The 10,573-nt window shown below is 26.7% G+C and overlaps 2 protein-coding genes across 2 annotated transcripts; one reads left to right on the forward strand and one right to left on the reverse strand.

Annotated features, from left to right (window-relative positions):
* Window positions 1–3,751: 3,751 nt before the first annotated feature.
* LOC126739299 (procathepsin L-like) lies at window positions 3,752–5,833 on the reverse strand. The gene is made up of 3 exons (XM_050444921.1): window positions 5,605–5,833; window positions 5,194–5,553; window positions 3,752–4,376 (listed from the first exon to the last, which is right to left on the reverse strand). Exons 1-3 carry the CDS (start codon window positions 5,701–5,703, stop codon window positions 3,828–3,830), a joined length of 1,008 nt encoding a protein of 335 aa, XP_050300878.1. The 5' UTR covers window positions 5,704–5,833; the 3' UTR covers window positions 3,752–3,827.
* Window positions 5,834–5,981: 148 nt separating this feature from the next.
* Window positions 5,982–7,916, forward strand: LOC126739313 (procathepsin L-like). The gene is made up of 5 exons (XM_050444940.1): window positions 5,982–6,064; window positions 6,242–6,402; window positions 6,456–6,627; window positions 6,690–6,973; window positions 7,274–7,916. The coding sequence occupies exons 1-5, from the start codon at window positions 6,037–6,039 to the stop codon at window positions 7,829–7,831; spliced, it is 1,203 nt and encodes a 400-aa protein (XP_050300897.1). The 5' UTR covers window positions 5,982–6,036; the 3' UTR covers window positions 7,832–7,916.
* Window positions 7,917–10,573: the final 2,657 nt, after the last annotated feature.

The following is a 10,573-nucleotide window of genomic DNA, read 5'->3' on the forward strand; positions in this document are numbered from 1 at the left end:
CTTCGAAATCCATTCGAGCCATATAATATAGATCTCGTTTCATATTAAGTGATGCTTTGGAATATGATATATGTACCTAAATGGGTAAAGGAGTCTGTAATAAACGAGTAAATAAATTTATGTGCCTCTAAGTTTTGGATAAAAGAGTTAAAAATTTGGAAGATGATTTATGCCAGTATATATTTTAATTTAAAAACTTGACAGCTTCTTTAAGTATTATTAGTTTAGAGCTGTGAGATAATTATATACGTGGTGTCCAAACTTTAAACCATAGGCATGTTGGTACTTATTAGAGAAACAGCTTATGTTATATTACGAAAAAGTTATGTTCTTTGAAGCATATTTCCATACTATTCAAAAATTTGAAAGATCTCTATGGTTTGTTGAGATCTTTTGGGAAAATAAAAATTTGACAATATCGATTTTCATTTTTTTCACTTTATTTTAACAATTTTTTGTTGACACTTTCTAATATTTTATTAGGTTAATATTAAATAATATACGTAAACAATATTTTTCAAGTAAATAATTTTTTTAAGTAATGTTGACATTTTTAAGCCCATACCACGTAGCCTATACTCAAGGTGGTGATCCGGAACTTGATTAGATTTAGAAAGATTGATTATTTGAAAAATAAAAACATTAATAAACAATGAGATTGCCACTGTAAATTAGATTTGATTATCTTTTATTATATTTTGATTTTTTTCTTTGATGCCAAATAACCCACGCATGAATCTATAATAAAAAATTATAGGAAAAACCTTAGGTTTAATCAATTAGGGCAATATTTCCTTACCGACTCTACGATTCCATACTTGGACTAGTCACTAAGAAAAGAAATAATTAAAGTAGAGATCACTAGCATGTGATATAACTGGGAATCGGTTAGATGTACCTATTTCATATTTCCACGAATATTTTCTCTCTTCTCTATTTTTCATTTAGGTTAAAAATTAATTTGTAAAAGAGAACTAAGAAAACATTTTCGTTCTCTTTTCTCCTAGAATTGGTTAAATTTGTAAAAATATACCTTGTTTGTCAATTATACTACCATCTTTGCTTTTTTAAAAAAAAAGTAGAGCGTTTAGAATTTGTTTAAAAAAAATTGAAATCCGTTTTTAAATTATTTTCATCTTTAATAATTTGTTTAATTTAATAACGTTCAATAAGTGAAACTCACTTTTCTTTTTTTAAATATCGTACTGACTGTGCCTAAGCCCGCACGGAGGTAAAAGATTTTTTTTTTATAAAATCCAGGTCAAAGTGCTATTTACAATTACTCTTGGATAAATTGATTATCCTTGAAAAATATAATTTGCCTAATAAAATAACGATAGAGGAGCTAACAATAATATGTAATAATATAATCAAAATATTGACTTGATTTTACGGGATTGAAAAAATGTATAAAAGAGTACAAGAAATATTTCAGCAACAAAATTTTTTTTCTATTACGCTTTTATCTTGGGTGCTTTATAAAAATCTACCCAAAAGGAAAATACAGCTTATATGTACCAAAATCTCATTTGCATTTATCATATTTTATTTAAAGCAAGAACAAAATTAGATCTGAAGAAGAAAGAAACCGAGTCTCTGGTTTAAACGCTAAAGATTAAACGCTGAAATATATGAAGTTTTTAGTTTTGTTTTTACATTGAAATTTTATAAATCAACTTTTTTTTTATGCCTATTACTTAAAATTAACTAAATTACTTTTTTTAAAGTGTTTGTTATATTTACGTATATACTGTCTATTTTTTTAGAAAATTACTATGTACTATGTACTAATTTATATACTTCAAAAAACTAAAACTTTTCTTTTTATAATGAGACTTGAGAGGAAATAAAACCATTTCTTATTTTTCAGCTTTTAAAATAAAAACTTTTTATGGTGGCAAAATATGATTTTTGCATTTGTTTCACGTAATGAGACAATTTAAAAGTGAAAATTGCCTTTTTTAGCTTGCCTCTTGGTTCTCGCCTCAGAAAGAAAACAATTTTTTTTAATAAGAATTTAAATTTTTAATATAATCCTTTAAATAAAGGTGTTTTTAATTTTTAAACTACAGAGTTAATTTTTCACTCACTCATTTATGCATCATGTATTTAATTATGCTATATATTGTTTTTAAGATAGGGTATTAAAAAATATTTCAGGAACACCTATATTTTATAAGTATATGTTTTTTTTATATTGATTTATTTTATATATATGAGTTCTAATTATTATATTTTTTATTAATATTGCTTCCTATATGTAAATATATTTTTTTTATTTTTCAAAAATAGAACTGGAAATTGAAAACAATGGTCGACGTTTACTGTTTACGGTGTAATCCTTCAAACTATTAAAAGTAAACTTTTCTTGTTGTCCTAAGATCGGAAGGGAAATAAAAAACCCATTTTATTTCTCGCCTTTTGAAAGAGAAACTTTTTAAACTGCGAAATGTGATTTCTGCATCTGTTCTACGTAATGAGGCAATTTAAAAGTGAAAATTGCTGCCTTTTGTTTGCCTTTTGTTTTTCGTCTGAAAAAGAAAACAATTTTGTAATGAGATTTTTTGTTATATAAGATATTATAAGCTAATTCTTTAAGCACAAGTGTATGTTTTATGATAAAAAACTTTCTTTAATTTATGTAATATACTAACTTAATAATTTTCTAAACTATTAGGTTAACTTTCTTCGTTTATCGTGTGATATAAGGGAAAACCTACACTTGTATTATTTTTTACCTCTTGAATTTGCAAAATGTAATTTCTGCATCTGTCCTTGATTTGTTTTTACGACTTTTTTTAGGCAATATTTGGATCAAATTATAGTAAGATTTATTTTAATAGATCGCCTGTGATTTTAAAAACATTATTTAAAATACTTTACAATAATAGTCTCAATATACTTTAACAATAGTGGTCTCACCTAAATAAACAATACTTCTTTATTAGTCAACTCCCGTAATTTAGTATGTAACTAAATATTATTTCTAGTTGAATGAAAATACGTTATAGATCTATAAATTGATATTTTATTATTTTATTATTTTATATCCTAATGTATTCCCAATAAAATAAGTAAAATAATACAACTAGTTAAAGTTATTTTAAAATTAAATTAATTAAAATGTGAAAAATAAAGCATAACCTAAATGGATACGTTTTGCGTTTCACTACAAGAAGTACATATTGTGTTTGCTGTATAAAATTTATGTAATTTATAATCTCAATAAAATCTATAATAAAAATATTTTGTATTTTATTTTATATGCACAAGAAAATTACATTATATGTATATGCATGACATAAAGTCAAATTAAAGAGCATAATCTTTATCCCAAATATAGTACAAAATAGAGGGCATAAACCCTCTCACTTGTGTATATTTTATGAGTCAGCCCCGTGCTGGGCTTTGTATTTTCCGGTATTCTTTCCTGTTTTCCGTAAAACATATAATAGCTCAGGGTAAATCCTTTTTCGAGTATCCCAGTAAAATTCATTTTAAGGCTAAAAGCACTTCCGCCATTTTACTGCAAATTGTATAAACAAACTTGCATTTGCCCCCTTGTTTCTTGTTCCTTTTCCTTAATTGTTTCGGTCTCTCGCCCACCTTACACGATTGTATAATAAACCCTTACCTTTACTTTTTTCCGTATATCTTTGACTGTTATCTTTAGTACCCTTTTTTGTATTTTGGCACTAGGTCGTTTTAAAAATGGCTTTCATAGTTCAAGATCAAAAGGAAAAATACCATATAATGTAACATTTTGCCACACAAGTATTTATTAATTACAAGCCTTATAATAAAAATGCTTTTTAAATCTTATGAAACTAGACCACTGGGTAAGTTCCATGATCTGCGATACCACACAAGTTCCTATTTCTCACCATTTTTATATAACCTTCTTCACCCCAACTTGGTCCCCAAGAATTTTTCACTAGCCAGTAAGGTTTTCCTTCTTCAACTCCATACCCTACAACTAACAGAGCGTGATTAGCATTTTGTCCGCATGCATCATCATCATAGACTCCTCGAGAATATTTATAAAAATTTGAAGATACTTCAATAGCGACTGCCACTGGTCCTACTGTAGCTACAGCAGCTTGTAGCTCTAACTCGTTTTTCGTTAAAACCACTTGCGATGCCGTAGCTCCTTTTGCTCTTGGGTTATAGTGACAAAAAAAGTTTCTAGCTAAATAAGGGTAGGATTGTTCTGTGTCTATACCATGATTGTTTATTATATAATCTATGGCATTTTCCATCCAGCCACCACTGCATCCATGATTTCCATAGAACCACGAGCAGTCTACGAGATTTTGTTCACTAAGTGAGACAAGTTTTTTGGTTCTTCTGGCCCACTGTGCCTCCAAAGCTCCTGTCTAGAAATAATATAATGGAAAAATATATTTACTGTTGCCTAGATTATGGATCATAAAAATTTTATGAATATTTAGGATTATTAATATATTGTTTTAAATATATTATTAGGATTAATAAAAATGACTAGCATTTTTAGTATCTATGCAAGAACGTGTACGGTGCAAAAAATTATTTGTTAATTGCATAGTCAAAAATAATTATTATTTTTTTTTAATATAATTTTTAAACTATGCTGTTACGCGTAAGTTTTTTGATAAGCCACCATATTTATATAGTTACTTTTTTATTGCAGATTTTAGTGCTTTTCTCCTTATTTACTACTAATATTGAATAATCAGCTTTTGAAAACAGAAATGCAGAATTTATTTCATTTATATAAGAAAATTATCAATACACTAATCCAAATGGTCTAGGGGACAAGGAAAAAAACCGTTTGATTTTTAGATAAAAAACTTTGTGTCTAAAGTAGTGTTTATTATTTGTTAGACATTTCTTTCAACAAAAAAATATAAAGTTACTAATGCATAGTATATGCTTAATTTAAGTTAATAAATATTATTATTTTACTACATGCAAAGTAATAATTGGTATTTCATGTTTAATAAAAATTATATTTAAAAACATGAGTTGCGGTTTGTTAAATATAATTGGCGTAGATTTTAGAATAGACGACTTAGACGAAAGCATTTCATTTTGTATAAAGTTTGTTAGTAAATATTTAAATTGTCCAATTTTGGTTTGATAATATATGGTGGGGTATTTGTAAAGACTTCTTTCTGACAACCTGTATATCGTCTTATATTTTAGAATACTTACAGTTGCGAAAGCCCAGCATGCTCCACAATGGCCTTGATTTTTAACTCTTGATACAACATTATATTTTCTCCAATCAACATCCTTAGGCAACTGACTAATATTTATGTATTTATAGATTGAACTAAATAAATCTGATTCTTGGGTAAATGTATAATGTTGATCTTGAGATGCTTTCATTGTATAAAAGTCAAAAAACTCTTCTTCAGTTAGATCAGTGAACTGATTTACACCCATGGTGTATGTGTGCAAGCCTATTTCATATTCTAGATTATGCTGGTTGATTTTTTCTTTGTTGTAAAGGAATACTGATTTTCTAAGTTGTTCTTCTTTAGCTGTTTCGTAGATTTTATTGTGAGTTTCCTAGAAAATAATTATAAAATTTTTATAAAATACTTTTGAGGATGAGCTTACCTTAAAAGTCTTCCAAGAAACATTATAATTAGTAACGGTTAAAATGTGCGACTTAGATAAATGAATTAAATGGCAAACTGCTAAAATAGGAAAAATCATTATGAAGTTTTGCACAAATGAAACTACTATTAAAAAAAAGTTCTATTCGTTTATATATTTTAAATTTTATAAAAATTTAGAACGTAAGCGTTATCTTTAAAATGGAATCTAATACCAGTAAAACTTTATATATTTTTTACCGCAATCTGCGTGAAATATTATTTAAATTTATATAAAAATAAGTTGCCTCATAAACATAAGTTATTATTTATACAGGAAGTTTGGTTTTCTATCATAAAGTAGATTCATAACAGAATTATTAATTTTACTTAAGTCGGATTATTTAAGGAATAATCGTTTAAAAATAGGTATTAGTAATATTTAGTATTTGGTATGATTTGGTTGTGGAGCATAATCACTGGTAAGTCTAATATTTCTTTATCGTTATGGATATTTTCTTTTGGCTAAAGAGTAATATTTTATACAAAACTCCTTCACTTTTAAAACCTGTACGAAGCATTATATTTTATTTTCAATTTCGTGTTTGTGACCCGATTAATATATTTATACTCCAATAATTATATTTTATACTCTTTAGGTAACATGAACCTAATCCTCATGTTATCAGTTTTCCTTTGGAGTAATTCGCTTTCCAAAGAGTACAGTATTGAACTATTAGAAGAAATAATAGACAATAGATATACAGACGATAGCTTGGAAAATTTTATTAAAATCCAATCAGATTGGGAAAGATATAAGGTAAATATTTAAATATTTTATTTAGGAAAAATTATACAAATTTTAATTTTAAGATTGAATTTGAGAAGCAATATAACAGCCCAGATGAAGAATTAAAAAGAATGAAGACATACATGGATAATTCAAAGTTAATTGAGAAGCATAATGACCTTTTTCAGAGAGGCGTTTATACATACGAATTGGGCCATAATGAGTTCTCAGATCTTAGTGATGAAGAGTATCAAGGTATTTGAACCTACACTCATTTAATTCGTTTAAGGTTTTTTTCACAATTCAAGTTTTTTTAGAATTATACTCTCAAGATCCTATACAAGAAGGTGATAATTACCCCACAATAGAAACTACTTATCATGAAAGGCCATTAAATTTTGATCTATCTAGCCTTGTTGATGCTGTGGATGATAGTAGTTTAATTGATGATAACAGCAGTTCCAATGAAGAACTTTCACCTAGTTTTGCAAGACATATACAAGATGGTAAGCCTCCTTTTTCCATTGACTGGAGGAAACTTGGTGGTGTTACTCCAGTTAAAACGGAGGGAAGTTGCGGTGCGCATTGGGCGTTTAGTGCGGTAAGAATATTATATTTAAAGAAACCGTACAAGACTAAGCATTAAATCGAAAAAACGTGAACTTGGCTGGTTCCTAAATTACTTATAGAAATTTCAGATATACATGAAGATATGCATCTCAATATTTTTCTTCATTGCCAAACATATCTAAATATGAAAAATTGTAACTTGTATAAAAAGTGTAACGGCTTTAGGTTGCTCTATTTCTAGTTCCTTACTTTTCTGTTCATCAATATCTCAATATATTTTTTATTAATTTTTATCTTACGTTTTTTTAATAGCATCTTTTTGATTTCCTAGACTGGTTCCTTAGAAGGCCAAATATTCCGAAAATTTCACCGTCTAGTATCACTAAGTGAACAAAACCTGATCGACTGCGCTGGCAAAAAATATCACAACAATGGATGTAAAAATGGAACAGCCCTTAACGCTTTTAAATATGTTATAAAAAACAAGGGCATTGATACAAATTTAACCTATCCTTACAAAGGAAAGCAGCAATGGTTTTGTAAATACAAGAAACTACCGACAAACCCACAAGTTCATGGGGTCCTGGTCTTACCAAGAGGAAACGAAACGAATCTTGCTGCGGTTATTGCTAAATCTGGGCCAGTATCTGTAGCTATCGATGCTACAGGTAATAAGTTCAGGTTTTATATCAGGGGAGTCTATAATAATCCACATTGTAACAGTGTAAGATTAACTAGGGAGATGACCGTTGTTGGATATGCTCCTAATTATTTTATTTTGAAAAATTCCTGGGGACATAAATGGGGTTTAAGTGGATACATGCTACTTGGAAGAACTGGACATAACCAGTGTGGAGTTGCTACTAGAGCAGTGCTACCTTTAGTATAAACTTATTTTTAATTTTTATATGTAGTACAGATATATAATAATGTGATATGCCAAAGAATTAAAAAAAATAGAGGTTACAAATTTTGTTATGATTTTTTAGTACCTAATTATAATATCTGGTTTTAAAAAGATGATTGAGCTAGTATAATTACTGCTCAATTTAAAGCAAACCCAGGAAATTTACTAATAATATATAATATAATGAGTATATGCGCATTCCCAAAACCTTATATTTATAAAAATTTAATAAAATGAAGCTGACAATAAATAATCTTTTAAACGTTCCATTTGACCATAATTTTCTTTTGCATTAAAAAACTACAAATTTCCATTTTTAATGCTAAATTCTTTTACTAGTTTTACGAATATCGTTCTTCGTAATATACTTGCTGATTTTAAATTATTAATTGTTCTTTAATCATTTGTTTTATCGAGCGTCCTTTTCTGGTCGGTCTTTGACTTCTTTAAGAGTAAGTAAATAATTTTTAGCCTAAGTTTACTATATTTAATGATTTTGGTCATTGATAATATATAACATAATGAGAATACCGATTCTTAAAACTTCGTTTGGCGAAACATATACCAATAAAAAGTTGTTAAAATAAAGCATACATTATTATTTTGTTAAGTTTTTATTTCAATATAGTTTTCTTTTTTATAAATATTTAGTCTCCTAATACAAAATTTGCTCATTTTATTTATAGAGATAAATTTTTATTTAATTTTTTTTGAAAGTGAAAAGAGAATGAAGAATTTCTTTTATATGCAAATTTTTATGCCTTTGATTTTTGCTGGATATGCCTTAAAATATTAATGGTATCAAATAATTTTTAAATGTTCTTTATATAATTTATTAAGAACTTTTGTATAAAGGTGAAAAATTTGAATGAAACAACAGTAGTGGTAATCCGAAAGAAAATACAAGTCTACAAAAGAAAAGAATATTATAAAAAACTTAACTTTCTGTTTATCAATAACCTTATAACGAGAATTATTATAAAAATGAATTTAGAAGTGATTTCTCTCGTATTACTTAAGAAAATTTTTAAAAATGAACAAATTTATCATTTTCTGTAAATTTGTGAAACAACATAACTTTTAGTCAGTAAGATAGATCAACAACAATATTGGTATAAATAGAAGCTTTCATAGTACGTGGATGTATACAGTGTGACGTTACAAATTTTTCTTTAAATTATAACATAATCATTAAAATTATAACAAACGTTTGCAAATATACGCCATACGTAAAAAAAAAAGATAAAAGAAATCGTTTATTCTGCGTTTATCCTCTATAATGATTTGAAATTCAAATTTAGAATTACGTTTTCTAGCATTGCTTTTTGTTTTTCTGAATAACGCCAGGAAATGTGGAACTTTAGACTTAATGTTTTTATGTATCTAGTTAACGTTAGAAAAAGAATACCAATTTATTTACTGCAGAACTAATGATAACCATTTTTTATTAATTTTTATACTCCATTAAAAAATATACATAGAATTTCAGTAGAAGGTATAGAAGAGGCACAATAGATAAACTCTAGAATAATAATAAGTTAATTTTAGTCTAAGTTTTTTTTTAATTTTAAAATAAATATTAATACAACTAGTTCTACCAAAAAAACAAAAAAAATACACGCTTTTTAGGAAAGAAAATGTACGTTTAATAAAATTTATGAATAAAACAAGCGTACAATTTGCATCGTAGCCAGATTTTTCAATAATTATTTTACTAAAAGATGAAAATGCAATATCCATAAAATGTAAATAATTATTTAGAACTAATAACTTTATTTTATTTTAATTCTGTTTAGCTGAAAATATATTTTTAATTAATTAAACTGGTGCTTACTAAAACAGTTTTATATTGTTCTTTTATTTAAAGGGAGTATTTATTTTATTAGTAAATATTTTCATAAAAGCACCTACAAAATCAATTCATTAATTAACCCTATTGTTTCTGCAATGTTTCAGTTTTAATTACGAAATATTTAATTAAACTTAACTGACAAAAAGCAGCTACCTTTATTAACATAAAACATAAATGTTAACGAGAAAAACAAAAATGTTTACTGTATTTATAATTGAAAAAGACTCGCTTTCACCTTTAATGAGGTTACATTTTATTTTTGCATTTTTCAGTTTTCTTTTAAAAATTTCATTTCGTCAGAGTAGGCATCAACAATACCAATTGGCTGCATCCATTCTAATTAAAGCCATTTTATAAGATAAAAACCCCATTTTTACTGCAGCCCTTTGTTTTATTAAGACAAAAGCCACTTTTATGAAACTTTTCACTATTCAGTTAGTGTTTAATTTGCAGTCTAAAATCACTTTCTTTTATTTTTTCATTACTTTATGAGCTAAGAATCTTATGGTTACTAAAACTGGTTGTGATAATTTTTTGAAGAATATTTAAAGCTTATTATATTAAGCCCCAAAACAGATTTTTACTTTAACCAAACGTCAAAAAATGTCATAATATTCTAAAAACTAACGTCATATTATTAAGTGACAGCAGACAAGAAAGTCAATATTAACGAAAGTGTTAAGATCACTAGGTGGAACAATTTCTTTTAATATCCTTACTTATCACTTCCTTATTAATCTAAATCTCTACGCCATTACAAATTACAAATTAGGATTTTTTTTAAATAAGACAATATATATTTATAATAATTCGATAAACCTTGTCAATCTATATTAAATAAAATTAAAAACTGATTAAAAAAAACTAATATT

This window comes from Anthonomus grandis, chromosome 8 (assembly GCF_022605725.1).
Source record: "Anthonomus grandis grandis chromosome 8, icAntGran1.3, whole genome shotgun sequence".
NCBI classification, from domain to species: Eukaryota; Metazoa; Arthropoda; class Insecta; order Coleoptera; family Curculionidae; genus Anthonomus; species Anthonomus grandis.

Excerpts from the sequence above, each read along its gene's own strand:
- LOC126739313 (XM_050444940.1), top strand. The coding sequence starts at position 6,037 with ATGATTTGGTTGTGGAGCATAATCACTG. Across the intron at positions 6,628-6,689 it reads TAGTGATGAAGAGTATCAAG|AATTATACTCTCAAGATCCT; the intron begins GTATTTGAACCT and ends AAGTTTTTTTAG. Across the intron at positions 6,974-7,273 it reads CGCATTGGGCGTTTAGTGCG|ACTGGTTCCTTAGAAGGCCA; the intron begins GTAAGAATATTA and ends TTGATTTCCTAG.
- LOC126739299 (XM_050444921.1), bottom strand. The coding sequence starts at position 5,703 with ATGATTTTTCCTATTTTAGCAGTTTGCCATTTAATTCATTTATCTAAG. Across the intron at positions 5,554-5,604 it reads TTTCTTGGAAGACTTTTAAG|GAAACTCACAATAAAATCTA; the intron begins GTAAGCTCATCC and ends ATTATTTTCTAG. Across the intron at positions 4,377-5,193 it reads CATGCTGGGCTTTCGCAACT|ACAGGAGCTTTGGAGGCACA; the intron begins GTAAGTATTCTA and ends TATTATTTCTAG.